The sequence below is a fragment of the Phaenicophaeus curvirostris genome, chromosome 3 (assembly GCF_032191515.1).
Source record: "Phaenicophaeus curvirostris isolate KB17595 chromosome 3, BPBGC_Pcur_1.0, whole genome shotgun sequence".
NCBI classification, from domain to species: Eukaryota; Metazoa; Chordata; class Aves; order Cuculiformes; family Cuculidae; genus Phaenicophaeus; species Phaenicophaeus curvirostris.
This window is the reverse complement of record NC_091394.1, coordinates 63,410,625-63,435,574: the sequence shown is the minus strand read 5'-3', so window position 1 is coordinate 63,435,574 and position 24,950 is coordinate 63,410,625. Positions and strand designations below refer to the sequence as shown.

At 38.6% G+C, this 24,950-nt stretch overlaps 1 protein-coding gene across 1 annotated transcript in view; it reads left to right on the top strand.

Annotated features, from left to right (window-relative positions):
• ARFGEF1 (ARF guanine nucleotide exchange factor 1) overlaps positions 1-24,950 on the top strand; it is a 102,447-nt gene that overhangs the window by 34,686 nt on the left and 42,811 nt on the right. Inside the window, exons 3-10 of the mRNA XM_069854205.1 lie at positions 1,505-1,661; positions 2,728-2,874; positions 13,978-14,157; positions 17,966-18,239; positions 18,790-18,903; positions 19,523-19,695; positions 20,617-20,750; positions 24,219-24,453. Coding sequence (XP_069710306.1) covers positions 1,505-1,661; positions 2,728-2,874; positions 13,978-14,157; positions 17,966-18,239; positions 18,790-18,903; positions 19,523-19,695; positions 20,617-20,750; positions 24,219-24,453 — 1,414 coding nt within the window. The remainder of the gene's footprint in view (positions 1-1,504; positions 1,662-2,727; positions 2,875-13,977; positions 14,158-17,965; positions 18,240-18,789; positions 18,904-19,522; positions 19,696-20,616; positions 20,751-24,218; positions 24,454-24,950) is intronic.

Genomic DNA, 24,950 nt, shown 5'->3' with positions numbered 1-24,950 from the left:
TATTGGGCAACAAATAAAGTTATGCAGCCAACAGAAAACCAAATCTCAGCTCTTCTTCACGAAAAGAATATGTAGAGATAAATCCTTAAACCTTCAAAAGAGAAGTTACTTCATAGAAAGTAGAATCTTAACACCAGTTCTTCACTATTGGGACTTAGAATTTAAGTGCCCTTCTAAAGCAGCCTGAACAAGGAGGGCTGTTTGAATGTGAAGCCAAACATCAATTTAAGGACAATCCAACTTGCTCTTTGGAAAGATGAAATTGATAATTCAGATTCATCCATTTGGTTAGTTTCAGGTTCTCTCCATGATGCATGGAACTATATTCTTTGGATTTATAATAAACTTTTAGCAGTTCATTGTTCTACTTCAGCAACATGAAAAATCTATTTTCCACCATCTGCATTCCTTGTAGCATCTGAATTAGTTTGCAACAAATGCACCGGGCCTGGATTTGGAAGTATTTGTTTTGTAAAGATCTATTTGAATTACTGCAAGAATTTTGTGATACTTCACCGCAGAATGCAAAGTTATGCTCTGATTTTATCAAGTTTGTGTAAGATAGTGTAGTTTACCTTTTATGTAAAGATGTGTGTGAGTGCACAAAAAAAAAGGCCAGGGATGCTTTATATAGAGGTGATGAGCTCTTCTGTTAAATGAAAACTCCAAACATCCTGCTTTGAATCAAAGGCAAACTGCATTGATGTGGACAAATCAGTGAAAAACGACCCATTCTTAATTACCCTTTTAAATTATGTATTAATGAGCAAGCCCTTTCTAAATGTGCTGTAGAAATAAGACTTTAACAGCTAATAATTTCCTCAGTTTTTATACAATTAGCCATTTCAGATATGTTGTCCATTGAACTCTTAAATTCTGTGGTATTATTTGAAGCATGGATGGGGCAAAATTTTGCGTGTTTTTTTTGTTTGTGTTTGTTTTTACACTGATTATGTTCAGGATTGAAGTTGAGATATTATTTAATCTTCAAAATACATGTAATTTCTCTGAAGTACTGAACCAAACTCGTATCATAATACAGTACTTGAGTAGTTCTTAACTTCAAGAGTCATTAAAATTTTTGGCAAGTTGAATTCTTATCTGTTCACTACTGAATAAGAGGCTAGACTTCTCTTTAGTTATCATTTTGTGTGGAAATGATACTGAATAGATTTTACTTCTCCTCTGCCTTTACCAAGAAATAAGTGGAGTCTTCCTGTGTTTCAGAGGAAACAAGTCCTTATGCCTTTAAATCATCAGGGACCACTGGATATGTACTCAGTATGCAAATGGGTTGATTTGTCTGATCCATAAAGGAGGCAGATGAAGTATAAAAGCTGTTAAAAATATTTATCCAATCCATATTACTGTTAAGTGAACTTCATATATGTCAGTCTTTCCTAATGTTAATTTTCTTGTTATTTTATTTCATTCATAAACATTGTGGTGGTGAGAACTATATGTGTGATCACTTACAGCATTCTAATGCAGTCATTCTCTTTAGTCCCCCTCATGGAGAAGCAAAGCCTGGTTCGAGCACTCTTCCACCTGTAAAATCAAAGACAAGCTTCATTGAGGCGGACAAATACTTCCTCCCGTTTGAATTGGCATGCCAGTCGAAGTGCCCCAGGATTGTCAGCACATCTCTAGATTGTTTACAGGTCTGTATGAAGCTGAGCTTTAACTGTCAACTATGAAATTCTATTGTTTTGGAGGGGAACTACAGTTGTAGGTAACAAATAATGTCATTGTTTTTCTATTATTTTACTTCATTGCACACACATCCAAATTGAATATCTTTCTCACAAAAGGTGAATTTATATTTATTATGTAGTGCGTGCATGTGTTTATTTGTATATATGTATATTACTGCAGTTACATGTTTGGATCAGTTTTATTATGTTAATGTGCGGCTACCTATTTTCATGTGTATATCTTTGTGTTGAACTAACACAGCAGGTATAGCGTTATCAAATTCATTTTATGCTGTTTACAACTGCAGTGGAATATCTTCAATCTGAGATGCCTCTTAAAAGTCAAGAGGCTCTTTTAATATTTTCAAAACAAATTTTACAGCATGGAATTTAGCCATTTGCTTCTCCTGAGTAGCCCAACAGTGAACTCAATTAATATTTTTACAGTCACAGGTACATGCATGCCCGGCATGCTGTTGCACTATGATACCATGTTACTCTGTGGTTTTGAGTAAATAACCCATGGAGATTTACAAATACTCTAGTGCCTAAAATGTTCAAAAGAGGATTTTGTTAATTTTGTGTTAGATTCATTTTCAAAATATTAAAGACCTAGAGAGAGAAAGGGGTTATAGCGCACAAAAAGAGAAGACTAGGTAGTAGCTTAAGTAGAAGGCATTTGTAGCTGGTCTGTCTGGTAGTAAACACATTTGTGTGCTGACTACACATGAAGACTTGTGTGATGTGGGTTACTTTCTAAAATCCTGTTTGTTTTAAAACTTTCTTAACTCATGAACAAAAGCTTTAATGTTAAGCTCGCTGACAAACTTTGTATTGCAGTTGCTGAGTGAAAATTGAATAAATCTGGAGGATGTTGTAAAAAAAACTTTGATATTCTATGAAACTTGGGGTAAAATGTACTGTTTTAATTACTCTGTACAAGTTAGAGCTATCAAGTGAAATTATTTATTTTAATGAAAAAGCCAACTTATTTTTAAGCTCTTATTTGTGAGTTTTTTTTTCTTTTCTCCAGAAACTTATAGCATATGGCCACTTGACTGGGAATGCTCCAGACAGTACAGCTCCAGGCAAAAAATTAATTGATAGAATTATTGAGACAATATGTGGCTGTTTTCAAGGCCCTCAAACAGACGAAGGGGTTCAACTACAAATAATAAAGGTAAAACATTTAAAACTTACGGTATTTATAGTAGTGACAGCCGGAAGACATTTATGGCCTCAGAGTTCAAAACTGAAGTGATTAATTTGTAAGTGTAATGGTAACATTACAATGTTTTCTTGATCTTATTTGTTTGAGATAGGAACTCCCTGTCTGATGCTCCTTTCCTAGCTCTCTCTTATTGCATTTTGGGTGAACTCATGGTTGTGACCCAAAATCTTGTGCACAGGCCACTGGGTGAAATTTCCTTCACAGCAGAACTGTGGAGCTCTCTAATTGCGAGGAATTACTGTCAAGTAATCCTGCACTCCCAGTGGGGAAGACGGTAATTAAGCAGCAGATTTTGAAATCCCATTTTGGACTTATTTTATGAAATGCAATTAGACCTGGCAGTCAGGAGTTACCATGGCAGCTTTGTGCTGCTCTGTCATAGACTTCTCCTCAAAGGAGGTCTAAGGTTTCTTTCCATAGCTTACATAAAGGGCACACGTGGAGTTTGTACAAGTAAGTGTTTCTGGGAAACCTTAGCAGTTTTCTGATTGCACTCATTAATTATGGCTATTTATAATGGGAAATTATTGTGCAGTAACAGAAGTTAACCACCTAGTGGAAATGCCATACAGTACTCCTGTAACAGTAGTCTTTGAATGGCTGTGATGATGAGCATTAGTGAAGAATACAATTCAAGTTAGTTATGTTTTTGTTACCTTGTATTCTTGTGTATATGTGTCCTGAGGTGTTGCTATTTCTTGCAGATGGTATTCACTTGTTCTACTTCAAAGAATGTAGTTTGTTTTCCTACTCCTTTCCATAGCTCAAATATCCGTTTTTCTTGACAATCCACTTCTCCAGCAGGTAGTTGTTACAAATTTTTATGATGCTGTTGTCTAGATTTGTTATGTTGTTTTACCCAAGCATTTGAGACATTTTTCAGCTTGCAAAGGGTAAGTTTTGCTGCTTTAAACTTTCAGTGGTTGAAACTGTTATATCTCCCTCTCAGAGTAATACCTTCTCTCTGAATGCATTCTTATTCTGGCCCTCCCTGCCTCAAGGGTGTTATCTGTGACCTGATATTCCTTCTGTCTGAGAAAATAGTCAAGAAAGTAAATTCTTCAACAACTGTAAATGCTTTAAGTGCGTCATTTCATTTAGTGCCTTATTTTTTTGGCTATTTAGACTTCGCTAATTGCTGTTTTAGAATGCCTGTCTGTTTTTGCTTGGGCTCCATGTTTGCACAGTACAGTGTGCACTAGAGAAAGCATGAAAATTGGAAATAACCATAGCAAAGAATGGAACTTCAGTCTTCCTTTGGGGGAATAATTAAACTGCCAAGTCAGTTGTATTCTCTTAGGCTTCATAACTCTTCTCTTCTGGGCGGAGTGTGGAGTCCACTTCTCCAGTATGATTTGAGGGATGGATCATGTATATTTTCAGACTGTTCTGTGGTCCTGGTGATTAGTATGCTCTCTGAGGAATTCTAATTCCATCAAGGAGACTGAAGGCAGAGGATGTGGGTCTCCCGCTTTCTGTGCTGACGCTCCCAGGCTGTTATTCACAACATGAGCAGTGCTCCTGCAGGACAGCTGCATCACCAACATCATGGTGAAATCTGAAAACCTTGATCTCTCAGGTATCTTCCTCCCCAGAGGCTTATCTTGGTTCTGCACACTGAATGAACAGCCCTTATACAGTGTTCTGTGCTCTGTCTTAGATCTGGGGGATGCTGTTGGGTAGGAATTTGCATGCGGTGCTGTTTGATAGTTACTAGATCACTTTCCAGTGGTGGAATCATCTTAAGCCAGTTCCCAACAACCAGAGCCGCCTAGACATTCTGAAAATAACCTTTCTGCTGCTTACCAAGGAAATAGTCTTGCTGACACTGAGCAGCGTAGTTTGTCTCTTCTTAGGTATCTAAGCTTAGAGATACGTCTGGCAGTAGTTCTGACAGTAGATAGCCAGTTTACTCTCTCTGCCTCTGTTTCTGCTTGTGTATTTTCATCTCCCTAATCCCCTCGTTCTTCATCTGCAGACTCCATGATGAACCAGACTGGAAAATTGGCCTTTCCTTCCTTCCTCTTGTAGTTTAGTTTAATTTAGTGTAATTTTGATGGGAAGCCATGCAAATTCTTGTTCAGTTGCTATGGTGCAATTGCAGGGGCAGAAGGAAAGCCAGTAATTAGGCTAGTGCTCCCATTGAAAATTGTTTCTTCAAATTATGTTTGAAACAGACTCCCTTGATTGCACCTTTTTTGCCTTTAGGCTTGCTCAGCTAGGGCTAGTATGACATCTGAGAGGCAGAAATATGTGCAAACTTGCTGTTGGCATCTGTCGAGGTTTTAGCTGAAGTTCTATTTACATTTCTCTCTGGCCTTTTCATTCCTGACAAACTACAATGTATGACAGAAAATACATTTTTTAAAACATGTATAAGGATGAGGAAGAAGGACATGAGATCAACTGTTTATCCTTATCTGTATTTTCTTTCTATGGCTTGCTGTGTAGTAAGTATTTGTTATTATCCAGGTACTTCTACAGCTCAACTTCATCATGTTTGGCCAAGAAGAAATTTTGTGTGTGCTTGATAGCTGTAGTTTGCAAAGTTGAATGTTACGTGAGTGACCGCTTTTTGAATCTAGCAAGTGCAATGGAGTGTTCATAAGGTCATCTCCATGTGCCCTTTTACAGCTCATCACACTGGCAGTATGATCAGCATCCGTGGAGGAAGGAAAGTTGAATCAAACATTGCTTGCACAAGTCGCCTTTTGAAACTAACTAAAAATAAAGGACAACTCATATTTAGCTTGCGGAATGGGAAAACTGTAAACTCTGACTAATTCTGAGGAATAAGGAAAATGATGACAGGTTTGAAAGAATTTTAACAGAAGTTGTTCGAAACCAGATTCCAAATTGAGAAAACCCTTAGAAGAAACTTCGTTAATTCCATATCTTGTTGTATTTCAGTGTTGTGGAATGCTGCCTGAGTAACTTCATTGTCTATGATATCATGTAGTAGTGTGGTTATTTTTTCCTGTAAAAAAGCTCATAGAAAGCTTAATTTATTCTGAGATTGAAAGGAGCTGTGGGTTATGGAATGATTTGAGAATCAAAATAATGATGCAGGAGGGTTTTTTTCTGAGTCTTTGTGTTTTGAGGCTTTTGTCTAAGTTAATGGCTGGTGCTGGTTCCTTAACCCAAAAATGCTGTCCTGTCAGTTTGCAATTTTATTTTTTAGAGAAGGATTATGTTTGTTGGACAAGGATTATTATTATTAGAGTTGGACATGAAATACCTCCATTTTGCAGAATATGTATCCATTTAATTCCATATTAGATTCTAGTTAACTTTGAACACCTAGCTTTCCGATAATCACAGAATCACTAGATTGGAAAAGACCTCCAGGACCATCGAGTCCAACCAAATAAAACTACATAATAAAACTATATACAACTTTTTATTATTATATAATGTATATTCATGATATTCTCTTCCATAGGAGAAACTGGAAAATAGTTCTGTTCTTTCAGCAATCTCCACAGCCATAATCCTTCAGTGTGTTTCAGGCTTGGTAACTGAATATGGAGAACTTTTTCTTAAAATTGATTTTAAGTTTTAAAAAACACTGATATTAAATACTAAGGGTGAGTTAATGATCCATTACTGAATCTGGTGTAGAATCTAGGATATGACAGTATTTAAATTGCTATCTTGACTCTGAAAGCACACTGGAAGCAAACACTATATTCTGTCTTTCATGCCCTTACAGTGTATTTCCATCACAGAATCACCAGGTTGGAAAAGACCCACGGGATTATCGAGTCCAGCCGTTCCTAATAATCACTAAACTGTGCCCCTCAGCACCTCATCCACCTGTCTTTTAAATACCTCCAGGGACGGTGACTCAAGCATCTCCCTGGGCAGCCTGTTCCAGTGCCCAATGACCCTTTCTGTGAAAAATTTTTTTCTGATGTCAAGCCTCAACCTCCCCTGACAGAGCTTGAGGCCGTGGTCTTTAAAGTTGGTCTATAGGTCTTTAAAGCTGGTAAGTTAAGTTAGGGAAATGTAGGTCTTTAAAAGCTATTGTAAATGTATAGCAGAAATGAGTAATTTGGAAATGATAAAAAGCAGGAGATAATCTTATCACTTGCTCACAAAGAGAATGTCACTTGGAGAACTATATTACTGCATTTGGTATGGGTGTGTTTTTTTAGTGTCACTCAAACAGAAGAATGATTTATCTGTGAAGGTCATTAGATGTTTTTGTTGCTTTGTCTCCTGCATTTTTCCAAAAGTCAGTTCATAGTAACACAGGATTTCATGATCAGTTATTTACTGTTTGGACTTCTAGTTGAAGTTTAGAAAAAAGTTGTTATTATTGAAAATAACACTATCCCTTCTAAAAGAAAATGGAATTATAGCATTCTAGTAGCTAATACACTGGAAAGAGGGTTTAAGGCCACTGTCTCAAGTGCTCAGGAGTTCCCAGGCAGTTGAGTCGGGGTATTTTACCCAAACTAAGCCTGTGCTGATCAGATGTTGGCTGTACGGTGCCATAAATCTTCCAAAGATTGGATAATCTGAGTTGTCTGAGAGGAAGAAAAGAATGACCCTGGGCCGAAAACTGGACATCCCAGCAGTGTATGTAGGTGCATCTACCTCTTGTGTATTCTTAAATTACTTCTCCTGTTTTTATTTATCTTATTGTACCATAAGCATTCTGTTCTTGCAAAATATTCATTGTGAGAGGAATGAAAAGTTTACGGGTACAGATAGATGCTGGGTGTTTTTAGTAAAGAATTGAAGTTAGTTTACACTACATTAATTTTGCATCACAAATCACAATCCTTCCTGTGCTGTTCCAATACGCTCATTTTGCATAATAGGAAAGTCACTAAATATGCAAACATGCTTCAGGCTAAAGGAAAAAAAAAAAGGCGTCATACAAAAGCGTGATGATGTTTAACTCAAGAAAAGATTTTGAAGATTATTCTTCTTTCCCAAACCCATCTGGAGATTGTTTATGAAAATGAACAAGTTTGCTTTATAGTAACTAGGTAGAGGCAGGAACAGTATTCTTGAATACAGAACAACAGGTGTGAACAGTTGGAAGGAAAGCCTAAGAAAACAAGTCTGTCAGTCAGGATCAGAGCTGGTAGTTTCAGGACAACCAGAGCTTTGGGGCTGTTAGTGTTTTTGTAGACTTTGTGACAAAGAGAGCTTTTGTGCAAGTACCTGGAGTGTAATGAGGTAGTGCTAACAATGCTTTTACAAAGGGTTTTTTCCATGCCTGAAGAACAGCAAAGGGGAGGAGTACAGTAAAGTAAGCATTTTTTTTTCCTTTAAATCATCTCTTCTAAGCTCACACTGAAGATATTTGGTTGAAAACAGATGAGCTAAGTGTGACCAGAAGGAGTGGGAAGTCAGCTACAAAAAGCCTTGAGCAGAAAATCTTTACCATGATACAAAAGAGCAACCTAATGCTGCAGCTCCATTGTCAGCAGAGCCACTGTGGGAGCTCTGCTGTTTCGATCTCTGCAGAGGGGTGTTTTTCTATACAAGCTTTGCTCCCAGATGTTGTCCTACCTCATCCCTTTTCCTGGCATGCATTTAATATTCTGAATCAACTAAAATCACTTTTCAAACAAACAGAAAACCAAAACCAAACACCAGAAAAACAGCTGTGGGTTTGGGATTTTTGCTCTGCTTTGGTTCAAACTGTATTAATGTATTGTCATTAAAATAACACAGGTGACTTCGTGGCCTAGACCTGTTGCAAAGTAAGCAGTAAGTGTTTATTTGCTGGGACGAAGGCAGAGCTGTTTTTGTTCTGCCTCTCAAGGTCATACGTTGCTGTGTAGCAGTTTGAGATTTTGTGTAATCCTGCTTAACCGGGGACTGGTGCTGAAGCAATTCTCTCCTACTCATCTGTCTCTCCTCTTTTCCTCCTTGCATTGGACCTAGTAGCTGTTTGACCACAGAGTGCAGCTGGGGAGTAATCTGACAAAAACTGATAAAGTGAGAAAGGGAAGGATTAGTTTTCTAACATCAGAGTTGGCGATGCTTTCTGAGGAACAGGTCTGCTGCTGATGATGGTAACCTGTGGTTTCTTAGGATTAGTTATCATGCTAGTCACAGTAATGATGTACTCTTTTATGATACAGAATGAGGTGACTTGATTTAGAGCGTGCAGTCAAACTGAGCCCTAAATGAAAGGTACCAAGGGGGAAGGATGTTGTCAGAAAGCAATTGTACAGTGATTCCTGTCTCATGTTTGTTCTCATATTCCTGCTAGATTGTGATAATAGAGGAAGAGAAATATCATTGAGACATGAAGTAAGCACGACTAATAGCCTGATGATGGATTGAAATTGGAAGGAATATGAAAGATATTAGCAGAAGATTCAAGTTAAAAATGCTTATCAATTTACAGATGTGTAGTAGTCATTAGGGTTCATTATCTGTAGTGTCTGAGAAAGAAACCCAAAGAAGCAGCTTCTGTAGTCAAATTGAACTCTTTAATAGTTAGATATCTGCAAGGAGAGAGCCTGCTGGAAAGATCGATTTCTCAGTCTGCATAGAAGATTTAGTTATTCAGTGCATTTGCTTTAATATCTTAAGGGGTTATGTTTCTGTGTGCGTAAACATTTCATTGCCTCCACACACCCTTATCCAGCATTGTGAAAAGAGCTAAGCTCTAGCAGTCATTACAGGCGTATGAAGAAACTCATGAAATTCAGGCTGTTAAGCCAATTAAAACAAAAGAACGCGTAATCCATCTGTAGCCTTGTCACCTTTTTCTGCTAGCAGGTATTATCTCCTGTTATTAAAAGTTGGGAAGAAAACTGACGAGATTTTACTGAACTGAGATGGGAGATGTTCTGGTTTGAGCTAAAGTTTTCTAATTTTTCAGCTACGCCTCATTTAAGTAACTTCATTTTTCTGAAAGTTAACTGCATATTTTTCAGAACTGTTTCTCCAGAAGTGGTAACATGCAGAAAGGCTGTCGCTTACACTTATTCCTATAGAAACCAAGGCCATCCTCAAGTTGGCAGAATGCTGTAAGTGGAAGGGTCACACATGCAAGAAGGAGCAGACAGGACAGGTGATCCAAAACTGACCAACCGTGTGCGCCATTCCATATATAAAACTGAGGGATCACAAGAGTCAAGCTCTCTTCTTTGATGGCCAGCATCCAATACAGACCTTGTCTGTCTTTTTGACCCTGATTCCAGATCCGTGTGTTCCTGAATCCCATTCCTGTGTCTAGGAACCTCCTGCCACACAGTCCAGCCTGAGATCTCTCCCTGTGCCTTCTCTGTAGCATCAGTGGTGATGAAGTCATTTGAGGGGGGCACAACAATTTTCTATATTATTATTATAATTATTTCATTAAAGCTCTTTTGGTTCCCAACCACAAGTCTCTTTCTCTCGTTTCCCTTACCCCTTTCTCTGGATGGGGTGGGATTAGGATCACAACTGCTTGCATTTAGCTGCCAGTCAAGTTGTACCAGGGCTAAACCATGACAGAAATAAAACTGGACTTTCAGATATCAAATTCTTAATCACCCACATTTAACAAGGGGATGAAAATGACACAAAGGAGTAAATTTTATGAATTATCTAGCTAGAACAAACCTGCCTCCCTGCATCTTTTCATTAGTGTCTTGAATGCTGGGCAGCAAGAGACCTTATCTTCCAAATGAGAAATGATACGTGGTTTTTACACACACTTACAATACAACAATTTATCTCAGTGTTTGAAATTGGGTGAAAGAAATCTTTACTAAATCTACATACTTACTGTATTGGGCCCAAACAGCAATGCTTTGGAAAAAATAGTTGTCTGTTTATGCCTGGGCTATGCTTGTTTGGCTTGTTTCCAAGAGTTACTGATTTTCTTCTTTTTAAACTAGCACAAGCTTAATTCTGTTACAGAATTGTTAGTGAAGGATTAAGGGAGCTTTCTGTTTTGGCCTTTTAGGACTTTAAGACACACAGAACTTGAATAAGTAGAATACTAAAATACGTACATGTGTGCAGCCTTTTCAGCCAGATTAAAGAGGGCAGAATCTAATTCCTGGAAGCTACCTGCCTTCAGGGAGATCATGTTTGCTCCTGAAATGTGTCAGGAGGAGCTGGAGAAGTCCACAAAGCCATGATCGAAATGAGTAGCTTCGAGGATAAATTTTGAAGTGTGAGTGTATCGTGTTATAGGGGATGTTGTTGCCTGATGAGAAGAGATGAGCAGCTCTAATTAAAAGGGTTCCGTGTGTTTTAACTCAGTACCTGCAAGTCTCATAAACCCTCAGGAAGTCCTGGCAGTAAGATGGAGGTGGAACACTACAATACTCACTGAAAGATAAGTGCAAATACGACATGCAGAATTGTGTGCACAGGCTAGTGTAGAAGGTGTTTGTATGAGGGGATAGGGGAAGGACAGGGGGTGAATAGTTTAAAAGTCTAAACAGGTTTTGGTAGCAAACACGTTGATACAGAGAATAGAATAGAATCATAGAATGGTTTGGATTGGAAGGGACCTCTAAAGGTCATGTAATCCAATCTCCCTGCAGTAAGCAGGGATGTCATCAACTAGATTGGGTTGTTTACAGCCCTGTCCAACCTGACCTTGAATGTTTCCAGGGATGGGGCATCTACCCCACCTCTCTGGTTCCAGTATCTCACTACCCTCATGATAAAAAATTTCTTCCTTGTATCTAGTCTGAATCTTCTCTCTCTTGGTTTAAAACTATTACCTTTTATCATATTGCAAAAGGTCCTGCAAAAAGTTTGGCCCCATCATTTTTGCGGGCCCCCTTTGTAGAACTGAAAGGCTGCAATAAGATCTTCTCAGAACCATCTCTTTTCCTGGCTGAACACACCCAACTTTCTCAGCCTGTCCTTGCAGGTAAAGTGCTTCAGCCCTGGGATCATTATTGTGGGCCTCCTCTGGACCCGCTCTGGCAGGTCCATGTCTGTCTTATGCTGAGGGGTCCAGAGCTGGATGGAGTACCCCAGGTGTGGTCTCACCAGAATGGAGTACAGGGTCAGAATCACCTCCATAGACCTGCAGGCTGTGCTTCTTCTGGTGCAGCCCAGGATATGGCTGGGATGCAAGTGCACCATGCCGGCTGCACGTCCACCAGCACCCCCAAGTCCTTTTCAGCCGGACTGCTCTCAGTCCCTTCATCCCCTAGTTTATATTGAAACTGGGTGTTGCTGTGGCCCAGGTGCAGGACCTTGCACTTGGCCTTGTTGAACCTCATGAGGTTCATACAGGCCTGCTTCTTGAGCTCGTAAAGGTCCCTCTGGATGACATCCTTCCAGTGCAACAGCAGCACTACTCTCCTTAGTTTTATCTGCAAACTTGCTGATGGTGCACTCAGTCTCGTGGTCTGTATCATTGGTGAAGATATTAAACAGCACTGGTCCCAGTACAGACCCCTGAGGGACACCACTTGTCACAGATCTCCATCTGGCTATTGACTGTTGACCACTACTCTGAATACAACCATCCAACCAACGGATATTGAATCTTTGCACAGAGAGGGTAAGAATTAGCAGTAATGGTATGAATTTCAACTCTGCGCTTGGTTTTTATAAGCCCAATGATGTGTAAACTGATTTTTTTTGGGAAAAAAAGAACAGGGATAGTGCTTCGAGACTCTAGGTTATTTTAACAAAGCCGTTGTCTACAGTGTGCCTACCCCCTGTGATTTCTTCTCTTCAGTTGGAGGGAGGAGGGGTTGAAATTTTTTTTCCTTTGATTTTTGATGAAAAAGACTTGTAGTGGGCATTTAGGCAGCAGCACTTTGTAGATTGTAGTTTGTGATGCTGTTCAGTCGTCACACAGGTGATAATGTAAACTCTCCACTAAGAAATGTAAGTACAGTCATGCATATATGTACCTTCCTGTGTCCACTGATGAGAGAACTGGGGCACCATGGGTAGGATAAGAGTAGACATTGATCTGATTGCTTATCTAGGAGTAGAATTCAAATCTCTTCAGCAGCAGCTCAGTAAGGTAGGTCTTTGATTTTCTTTTTCCTGTCAAGCTGTAGGGTGATTTTTAAAATTCTCGAGTAAGCAATGGATATTCTTTGTCCATTTGTCATGTGTGGACAGAGGTGCTGACAATGTCACTAAGAGAAAGGAGGCATGATTACACAACACTTACTTTATAACTTTTGTTGTAACTGTGGTAAGCTTACAAAAGTATGAGCTTTCCGTGCTTCCAGTTCTTTTTTACTTTCCCTAAATATCCCATTAAATCATTAACTCTAAGTCTTTAATGTATAAAATTCTCTTTATTTTTTTTTCTGCTGGGGTACCGTGATCAGTATAAACATGTTTGTTGTGTTGTGGACCGAGCTCTTCCCTTTTTCTTCCACTCTCATCACAGACCTCCAACAGTGACTTTACACCCTGTCCTCAGGTTTCATCTGCCTCTGTTTCTGCTCTCAAATCCAGCCTGCCCCTGACTCCCATAGAAGTGATGTGTTCCTTACCTTCTGTGTTACCTGATCTTTTGTAGGCTTATTTGCATAATTTTTGTAAAAAAGAGAAGCAAGTACCAGCTCAAATGGAAAGGAAGGAGTGAATTTCTACAGAGAGAGCAACACAGCATTCTAGCATTTGCCCAAGAAAAGTGTTTAGAAAGGATAGTTCTCCCACTTTAACTACCTAATCTCATACTCCATCTTTGTTCTTCACATTTGCATTTATTTGTAAAACAACTTTTGGACTATTTGATTATTTTCCTATATTTTAGCAGGTATTCTGTCCATATTTTGTGTCTAGAAAATTCTGTGATGCTTTTATTAACTACCTGTTTGAAAACTCCATTGGTTACCACTTGCTGTTCTATCCTGTGAAATGTGTATTTCCTAGATAGGTTAATTAAAAGCACTCTTAATTTAATATAACTGGTTCATATGATGTTCTAATACGGCTACAAGAGTACATGCCAAAACTTAGTTATTAACTGCAGCTTTATGTATGTATGTATGTACGTAGTTATATTTTAAAAGTAATCCGACTTTGATATTTATTCATTGCAAACTATCTAATCAACAAAAAAAGTTTTGACTGGTGTGTTTTTTTATTTAGGCTTTACTCACAGCAGTAACATCTCAACACATAGAAATCCACGAAGGAACAGTGTTACAGGCTGTAAGAACATGTTACAATATCTATCTAGCAAGCAAAAATCTCATAAATCAAACCACAGCCAAGGCCACTCTAACACAAATGCTGAATGTCATTTTTGCACGGATGGAAAATCAAGCAGTGAGTATCTCGTTATCTTTATATAAAAACTAGCTCTTAAAGGTACCCAGCTTGAGAGGTTTGTTTTGTCATTATTATTAAAGCTTTTTTGCTTTCATAACTTAGGTACTTTCGAAAAAAAAACATAGTCTCGTATTTTACATTGTTCTGTTTGTGGTTTGCCCTCTGAAATAGGTGTGAAATGTATTTTGGGGCATGGGAGTGGTGTGTGGGTTTTAAACTTCTTGTACCAGTCCTCTGTATTGAATGGGTGTATTCAAATTCCATTTCTATTGTTGGGCTGCCGAGATGTGCCACACTACCTGTGTAACAGTGCGCATATGAAGCACAGGAGTGTTACTGAAATGCTCTAGTGTTGTTGTGATGATGATTAGCGCTAAAGAAGAAATCCATGATTGAAATCAAACAAACAAAATACCCTCCCCCAAAACCAAACCAAAAACCTTCCCAGTGATGTAATTACTTACATTTTTTGACATTTTAATGTGTAGTAGTCACCAACAGATGCTTACAAGTCACCGAAACTGCTATTATGAGTTGTCAGCAGGGACTCCAGCAAATGCCGTGTGTCTTCTACTGCTGCTAAGATCAGGAAGTTAAAGTAATCGTCCTATTTCCTATAAAGAAAGAGAACCCAAACACCTAAACCCCAAACAAAAAAGCAGATGCCCAGATTTCAGAAACTGTTGAATTTCTGGCTACTTCTAGAAGTAATTCTTCTCTGTTATTACAAACTCTTGAGTTTCCTCTAAGACTATGTAGTACTTACTTACTTACTTTTCTTTCAGAAGCAACTGCATATTTGTACATGGTACCATCACAGTCAAAGATTTGTAAGACAACGTATTTATGATGACAAAAGCAAGTCATGCAGTACCTGAGTGTTTTGATAAATCTGTGCAGTTACTGTCCTTCTAAGCAATGTAATATAGAAGAAGATGAGGAGGAGTAGGATGATTATTATTATAATACAGTGGAAGTCTTAATTTTTGCCAGACTACAAGTCCAGTGTTTATGCAAGTTGATAAGCAGTTCTGCTTGTTTTGCACACTCAGGGCAGTTATTTTAATGTGATAGTTAACAAACGATGGAAGGAAATATTTGAGTCATGATTCAAAGAGAGTGTATACTCAGATATCTGTAGCACCCCAAAAGATGCAGCATAGAAAGTTTTAAGTGGAAAAGGGCTGATATCATAGTAGCCAAAATAACGGTATAAAAAGCTACAAAAGTTTTGGTTCACACTAGGCTCTGCAGGGATAGAAAGCCAGTCCTTAGAGCATCACTTCAAATGACATCGTGCTTTGATTTGACTTTAATCTTTGGTTTAACTTTAATGACTGTTGTTTTTATCTGTTAGACAAGGTACAGAAATTCTTTCCTTTGTGGGAATTCCAGATCAAGGACCTATGATACTAAAGCAGCTTTTGACTTATAGTTTTAAGTATGACGATTTCTGTCATCATAGAATCATAGAATCACCAGGTTGGAAAATACCTCCAGGATCATTGAGTCCAACCATTCCTATCTGCCGCTAAACCATGTCCCTGAGCACCTTATCCACCCGTCTTTTAAATACCTCCAGGGATAGTGACTCAACCACCTCCCCAGCCAGCTTGTTCCAGTGCCCAGTAACCCTTTCTGTGAAAAATTTCTTTCTGATATCTAGTCTGAACCTCACCTGGTGCAGCTTGAGGCCATTCCCTCTTGTCCTGCCCCCTGACACTTGGGAGAAGAGGCCAGCACCCTCCTCTCTACAACCTCCTTTCAGGTAGTTGTAGAGAGCAATAAGGTCTCCCCTCAGCCTCCCCTTCTCAAGGCTAAACAACCACAGCTCCCTCAGCTGCTCCTTGTAAGACTTGTTCCCCAGCCCTTTCACCAGCTTTGTTTCTCTTCTCTGGACCCGCTCCAGAGCCTCAACATTCTTCTTGTGTTTAGTCGGCTGTCAACCAACACCCCCAGGTCCCTCTCCTCCAGGCAGCTTTCTAGCCAGATTTCTCCTAGTCTGTAGCACTGCACAGGATTGTTGTGCCCCAAGTGCAGGACCCGGCATTTGGCCTTGTTAAACCTCATGCCATTGGATTCTGCCCAGCGGTCCAGCCTGTTCAGATCCCTTTGCAGAGCCTCCCTACCCTCGAGCAGATCCACACTTCCACCCAGCTTAGTGTCGTCTGCAAACTTGCCAAGGGTGCACTCAATGCCTTCATCCAGGTCATTGATAAAGACATTGAACAGGGCTGGACCCAGCACTGAGCCCTGGGGAACCCCACTTGTCATTGGCCTCCAGCTGGATTTCACACCATTTCCCACCACTCTCTGGGCCCGGCCATCCAACCAGTTTTCCACCCAGGAGATCGTTAACCTGTCCAGGCCAGAGACTGACAGTTTCCTAAGCAGAATGCTGTGAGAAACTGTGTCAAAGGCTTTACTGAAGTCCAAGAAGACTACATCCACGGCCTTTCCCTCATCCAGTAAGCAGGTCAGACTTGTCATAGAAGATGATCAGGTTAGTTTGGCAGAACCTGCCTTTCATGAACCCATGTTGGCTGGACCTGATCACCTGGTTCTCTTGCATGTGCTGTATGATAGCACTCAGGATTGCCTATTCCATGGCTTTCTCCGGCACTGAGGTCAGACTGACAGCTCTGTAGTTTCCTGGATCCTCCCTCTGACCCTTCTTGTAAATGGATATAACATCAGCCAGCCTCCAGTCCAGTGGAACTTCCCCAGTCAGCCAGGACTGCTGGAAGATGACAGAAAGGGGTTTGGCAAGCACACCCATCCGGCCCTATAGACTTGTGAATTTCTAATTAGCCAAGCAAGTCTCTGACCCCTTCCTCTAGCTCCTGGGGATGTACACACAGGGAACAACTTTCCTTACTATTAAAGACTGAGCCAAAGAAGGCATTAAGTGCCTCAGCCTTGTCCTCATCCTTTGTCACAGTAGCTCTCTTTGCATCCAGTAAAGACTGGATATTGTTCCTGGTCCTCCTTTTACTACTGATGTATTTATAGAAAGATTTTTTATTATCTTTCGCCGAATTGGCCGGTCTAAGGTCTAGTTGGGCTTTAGCCCTCTTGATTTTTCCTCTGCATGATCTCACTTCCTCCCTGTAGTCCACCCAAGATGCCTGTCCCTTCTTCCAAAGTTCCTAGACATTCCTCTTCATTTTGATGCCTCTCCATATTTCCCTGCTCAACCAAGCTGGTTTTTTTTCCCTGATGGCTGATTTCCTAGCACATGGGGACAGTTTGCTCCTGCGCTGCCAGGATTTCTTTCTTGAAGAGCACCTAGCCCTCGTGGGCTCCCTTGCCCTTAAGGGCTATTTCCCTTGGGACTTTACCAACTAGCCTTCTGAACAGTCCAAAGTCTGCCCTCTGGAAGTTTAAGGTGTCCATTTTGCTAACCCCCATTTTTGTTGGTTTTTTTTCCCCCTAGATGTTTAGTTAGTTCCTTTTTTTTTTTCAGTCTTGCCCTTGATACCAAATGCCGTGATGTTTCTCCATCTTCTGTCTGAACTTCCTTATAGGGCAGGCAGGCAACTCTTGGTTCTGTATTACATGTAGTTTAGTCATCTCTCTTCCACAGTGAAGGTATGGTTAAGTGTAGTGTACATTCCTGGGAAGCAGCCCTTTTGCAAAGGTTTATCCTGTGATATTAAAATAATTTGTAATAGTAGAAAGGATGTGTTTTCTTATACTGTTAATAGCTCTATGAGAGTGTAAGCATGTTTATAAAATAATGTATATACAGCTCATTGTTTTGTTTTGATAGTGAAATTCTTGTATGATTGCAATGTTTTTGTAGCTTCAGGAAGCCAAACAGATGGAAAAGGAAAGACACAGACAACAACACCATCTACAGCAGTCTCCAGTAAGCCATCATGAGCCTGAGTCACCTCAGTTGCAACATATTCCAACACAGACTGATCCACTGTCCAAAGAACAGGAGAGAGAGCTTGACCACAGCACAAATGACGTGGACAAGAACCTTCAAGAAGATACAGAGGCTGAAAATGGATCTGATATTTCTAGTGCTGAAAATGAACAGACAGAAGCCGACCAAGCCACAGCAGCAGAAAGTAATCAGTGTGTATTTCTGTTTCATGGAGGGAGGGAAAAGGTCTGTAAAAAGAAAGGCTTGAGGACTGTCTCTTTTCTCCCCCTCTCTTAAATCTGGAGTCAGGCATGTATTTTCAAATAGTTGACGAGTGCAAAATGCCTGTTGTCCTTGTTACTACTGTTAGGCTTCATCATGAGTATCCCTTAGGCCCACACTCAGTTGTAGTCACTGTAGCAAAGATTCCTCTTTGCACATGCGTGGTATTCTGGAAGTTTTTCAGAACAACATCTCAAAACCACTAAGTTTTCAGTGTTTAATGTACATGAAAATACAAAATTGATGTCTTTGTTGTCATAGGCCTGTGGATTAATTACCATTTACAGGTTAAACAGAGGAATGCTTATGTTCTGCAAACACTATTTTCAAAGCATCCAAACATGGCTTTTTTTAAACGTATACTCACCTATCAGTAGATTTGTAATTGAATTTTTGAATATTAAATGCAAATAAAATGTCTCCTTAATTGCTGAATTTCTCATTAATATTTGTGTTTGTTTTTCTTTTTAAAGATCTTTCTAAAGGTGATGGAGGAGCATATGATAGTGAAAGCAATGAGTGTGAAGAGAAGGCACAAGAAATTGTAGAAAGTATTGTGCAGGAAATGGTGAACATAGTAGTTGGAGGTATTATATTAATATCTGTCTAGTCAATAGTATTGTAGTCTGAATCTTGACATTACGAATTATTTCAACATTTTTGAATATTTAAGTAAACTTAATAACACTTATGCTAAAGAAAAGGTTTTCAGTTGTCTGACCTTAGCTATGCATTACTTAACAGTAAAGTGGACAAGCTTTCATATATTAATTTACGCTGTCTATGTTGGAGACTAATGGTCTTTTTAAAATCTGAGATGTTATTTCTTGCTTTTTTCTGTTTCATTTCTACATAAACTCTTTATAGATGGGCCTGTCACTGTAGTGGCAATGTAGCACTACATTTCTCAGTTTGTTGGAAAGTTTATATCAAATCAGTGACTTTTTCTTCGCCTAGTACTTCTTAGAAACTTGGTAGAATGTTGAACCTGGTGATGTAAAGTAATAAGTTATTTTTTTAATTGTAGTTTTCATTAGTGGTAATTAAGAGTATTTGGAATTTTTTTTTTAGCTATATAATGCCACATAAATAATTACTTAAGCTCCTCCTTATGATATTTCGCTTATGATTGTTTTATGTTAGATTTAAAAGTTTTGTTTGATTTGGATTCTTATGTTACATTTGTTTTTACGTCTTTACTGATAGATTTGGAAGGGACTGCTGAAAGTGCTGGTGGTGATGGCACAATTGTAACATTAGAGGATGGCAGTGACAGTGAAAACATTCAGGCAAATGGAATTCCAGGGACTCCAATTTCTGTTGCTTACACACCATCTTTACCTGATGACAGACTATCTGTCTCTTCCAACGATACTCAGGTACGCGCAGTTACAAATTGGGAAATACTGAAAAAAGTACTATGCTTTAAGTGTTGCCTAATACTTGTGCAGAAAGTGTTTAATGTAATTCCATAAAAAAAGTTACTTGAATGACTATCACATCGTTCTCAGTGTTATTCTATTTTAAGGCACTATTTAAATTATTTTGTAAGTAAATTTTGCATGCAATGCCTTTTTTATCCAGCATATGCTAAATACAGATGTCAGGCATATAGGGTGGCCTTGCTGCAATAATTTCAGATAAAAAATTTCATATCTAAGAGGATTCGGTTTTCATTAACAAAAAAGATGTGAAAATATGCTTCTGTTGTATCAGATATCTGCATGTATGTGCTATCAACTGACAGAGGGTGTCTGCTATCAAAGTGTACTGAGTAATTAGAGTTGAGAATAATAGATTTTAAGCTTAAAAAGCTACAGTCACGTATGCCATACAGATAGAAGAGAAACATTCAACACCTTGCTTATATAAGGAATAACAATACAGATTTGCAAGACCTTATCAGTAAAAGTGATAATTTTAGCATGAAATTTTACCAAGTGCATCTTGACACAAATATGTAACCACTGGTATTTTATTAAAATGGGTTTTTTTAAAACTAGATATCTACTTAAAATGACTGAAGGGAATTCAGTGCAAGTTACCTTACTTAAACTTGACCTACCTTATTTAATGACAGTCTTTAACTTTTTACTGAAATGGCAGTTTATATTAATGAGTTTATTCATTTTAACTGGACTGCAGAGTATTTTGCTTTAGTTTAGTGTAGTCTGTCCTAAAGCTATAGTGAATTGGTTATATTTGTATAATATGTTAACTTCTTGTTGCTAGGAGGTGGGGATTTCCCTACACACCCTGCTAATGCAAAATGGAATACTGAAATATGTTAACTTCTTTAGGAATCTGGAAATTCTTCAGGACCTACCCCTGGTGCTAAGTTTTCGCACATTTTACAAAAGGATGCCTTCCTTGTATTCAGGTCACTGTGTAAACTCTCTATGAAGCCCCTGTCAGATGGACCGCCAGATCCAAAGTAAGTAGAAGTAGAAGTTCTCATAATTAATCTTTTGTATTTGAAAATTAAAAAAAAAAATTAAATATTTTTGAGAGTCCTTAGTTATTGAGAAAACAATGGTATGATAAAAAGAACCTAGGAAATTTGAAAAGGTACTTTTATGTTTTAATGCACATTTTGTATGTTAAATGAAAACAGCTACTACTACCTATCTGCCTGTTTAGAAGTTTCTTAATAATGCCTCTGCTTTTTGTAAGTATATCTTATTCTTCCTAGTTGCTCTTTTTAACGCTTTTTAGAAGGGTGTGTGAAGAAGGTCTTCAGGTATTTTTCATCTCGCCTAACCTTATCCTGCTTTTACGTAATATCTAGGTTTGTAACTATAGCTGTTTGTTCCCCCCAGTTTCTTGCATGTCTTGCATATTGGTTATCCAGTCCACAAGCCAAATTCTACTTCCGTCTTAATGTAGGCTCCTGACTTTGAACTGATACTGGTTATGATAAATTCCTGATACAGTGTTTCATTCTTTTGCTCAGGTTGGACATTTTTGACAGCTTCCTGAATGAAAACAGAAACATTTTGAAACAAAGTCTTTATTTAGTCTTTCTTGGAAATCTTTCTCTGACTACATATGTCATGTTTTCAGTTTTGCTTAGGGGATTGTTCGTTGTAAACCAAAAAGAAATACTCTGCTTTATAGACGTGTGCCAGTATTAGTTAGCTATTAGTGTTGTCAAAGAACTTTTCTGATCTTGGATAGAATTTATATGTGTCTTTTTTGTCCATTAAGCACAATTGGTAATAATTTTCAAAGGAATGCTTCTTTGTTCCTAAAATATTAAAACTGTAGTGTGACTTCTGTTGACAGTCAAAGGGCCAGTATTCATCAAAATAAAATCAGCTTTACTTTTCCAAGGTTTAACTTTTAAAGCAGGTAACCTTTAGACATTGCAATTTAATCACTGTCAGGTTTTAATAATCTGGAAAAAAAATTACGTAATCGAGGGGGTTTTGAAGGGTTAGCAGAGAACCATTTTTTATTTGTTACCTAGTGATGCAGTATGGAAAGTCAGAATATTGAAGAATGAAGACTTAAGCTTAAGGTTTTTGCTCACTATTTTTGAGAATTTGTCTTCCAGGAAATGCCATGAAAATCTTGCAGGTTTAGTCAGTTCTCTGAGACTAATACTGTGCATTTATTAAAGGTTTTAATGGATTAACTTCCTCTGGAAGAGCAGCAGAGGCTGTTGAGGCACTTGGAGCATCTCAGCTGAATCCATGGAGTCTTTGACGTTTGTATTAGAACTCATTAAGCTCTTCATATATTAAAAATCAGAAGAAACAGCATTTAGGGCAACAAGAATTAGCTGCAAAGGAATTTGAAGACGTCCTGTGTTTGGAGAAGTGCCTAGAATTTATTGGTAGTTCTGAGACATTGATGGCTTTTTGAACTATTACAAACATGCTGTAATTGAAAAAGGAGGCATAGGATATCTACAGTATTTTTAAAAAAGGCTTACCTGCCTCTTTAAAAATCGTCTTTCCTGTGAAATTAGTTATTAAGTCTTTAATGAAAATACTTTAAATAACTGGACATGGAGATTTAGCTTAAAATCACAAGGCTCGGAGGTAAGATCAAGGTTGTGCTTCCTGGGAACCTGCTTAATGTCTTTATTTCCCTTTTCCCTGGAATAAAATAAGATGGGGGAGAAATACCTTGAAGGTTCACTTATTAGATTTTAATCCTGAAACTTGTTTTAAATTAAGTGGGCCTTACACATCATATAAAATCGGTAAGGCCAGCAAGTGAGGACTTTATTATAAGCTGACACTTGCTGGAAGTAGGCGATATTAAATATTTTATAAATGATTGAAATTCTCGTAATATTTAAATATTTGTAGTACAGTCTGGTTACGTGCTGTCTGCACGCTTGATACAACGTGTTGCAAAAATTGAGCCTTTTGCATCAAAGTAGATTGTTACATTAGGATCCCTGCAGCTGTGCAGTGTCCAAAGCTGGGCATTTTCTTGAAGAACTCCTAGTGAGAGCTGGTTTGGGGCATTTACTTTGACCTGCAACCCATTAGGAGGAATGGGAGGAACAATTCCCTCAATTCGACTGGCTATGTTTTGCTTCTCACAAGTGTCTTCAGACGAGAAGTCTATGCTTACGATTATGTTCTATGAGTTGGAAATGTTTGTGGGTTGATTCCCCACCTCCCAGCCAACTTTGTTTGCCAGCATGCAGAAATCATTGCGTTCATTTGCAACATACTTGTTATTAATTTGCATTTTTGTTTTTAGCTAGACAGGAGTTACTTTTTCCCCCCACCCCAAGCTTGTATTTTTGCAGTCTACAGCAACTATTTAACTGCAGTGTGTATTGTGTTGACTCAAAGTGCTCCTTACCATGTCTGGGCTCTTTCTGTATAAAAGATTTCTTGCCGTTGTTCCTTATGTTTCGTAACTGTCCTGTGTCAATGAGTGGTTGTTCAAAGAAAGCTGCAGACTGTCTTGTTGGGGAAGTCATTTGTGTCTATACATGCTCTTCAGAAGAGGTACAGCCTTTTCCAAGTTGATCAGAAGTGAGAAGGAGCATCAGGAATTTGAGGAGAGAACGCTTCCACCCAGAATGTTATTTAAATTGCATTATGTTTCCATAGATGCATATTTCCTTTAGACTTTCTTGTGTGTGTTGTTTGATGGTTTTTTTTTTCGTTTTGTGTTTTGATTTTGTGGTTTTGGAGTTTTTCTTAAGGTATAAATAGTAGCACTGCTCTGACATGAAGCTTACTTCAGTCTATAAGAAGCTTGATGTTACCCTGGAGCACTTAATAATACTGTGGTTGCCTGACTTTGCTGTTGCCATGCTTAAAATAGGCATGTTATGTATCTTAGCTACTTTTGGAGTGGAATGGGGCCCGTGACTGATAAACATTATAAAATATCGTATATGAGAAAAAGAGCTTTCATTGCTGGGAGGAAGTAGATCAGACAGCACAGCTGTTGTCTTTATGGTCCTTCAATTCTCTTTCCATGCTGGTGGAAATAGAGGAGGAGGAGAAGGGGTTTCCACCTTTTGGTAGTCAGCTCTCTGTAAACCGGCTGGGTGTTTTAGATGGGATCTTCCAAAAATCCATGAAAAGGAAAGAATGCTCCCTTCATCCCTTGGCTAAGAGTGGCATTGCCCACTGTTGCCGCTGTTCTTCAGTGCTGTGATGCTGAAGAGACAGTGGCTCAATAATAATGGGGAGAAACAGTAACTGGAAAAGGTTATTCTTGCTCACCTTCTTGGCTGAAGAGTGACCACTTCAACAAAAAAAAGTCAATATCTCTATGGCTTTTTCTGAGCCAGATGGTGTCAAATTTGAGTTTGTTTGCTGAACATTCCACGTAAAAAACATGGTGTGTATTGACTTTTCAAGAGAATGTTTTATTTTTTGATGACTTACACTGAGCTGATAACTGCATTGTTTTGTTCCAGATCCCATGAACTGCGATCAAAGATTCTTTCATTGCAGTTGCTTCTGTCCATTCTGCAAAATGCAGGACCTGTCTTCAGGACAAATGAGATGTTTATTAATGCTATTAAGCAGTACCTTTGTGTTGCACTGTCAAAAAATGGAGTCTCTTCAGTTCCAGAAGTTTTTGAACTTTCACTTTCCATATTTCTTACCCTCCTCTCAAACTTTAAGACTCATCTAAAGATGCAAATTGAGGTATGTTATGTGTATTTCCAATCTATGGGGCAAGGAGTGTTAAGTGAATGTTTGTTTGAATTTGTGTGTAGCTTGGTCTTGCTTAGATAAATTTGTTTTCCTTTCTGAATCTCAGCTTGCGTGTAAGACTTGCTAGATCTTCCCTTTTATAGAAGCTAGTTTTCACCCAATGTCAATGGACTTGCTTGCAACAATCCCTTCGAGACCCCCTTTGGATAAAATAGCAGCATTTCCTTTGAAAGACTCACAGATTAAATAAAATTTGCTCTGTAGCATTAGAAGTAATATGACACTTGTAGCGTTGTTTGGTGAAGTGGAAGGTAATGGGAAAACTTTTGTAGGGCTGTGAAAATATAGTGGAAGTATTTTTAAAGTAGAACGTGAAATGAAGTCCCTAATAAAGAAGTAGGTTATTTCATCACTTAATAATAAACATTAACATAAACAATGAGATTTTCACAGTGCAAAACATCCTCTGATTTACTCTGTGGTTGAGG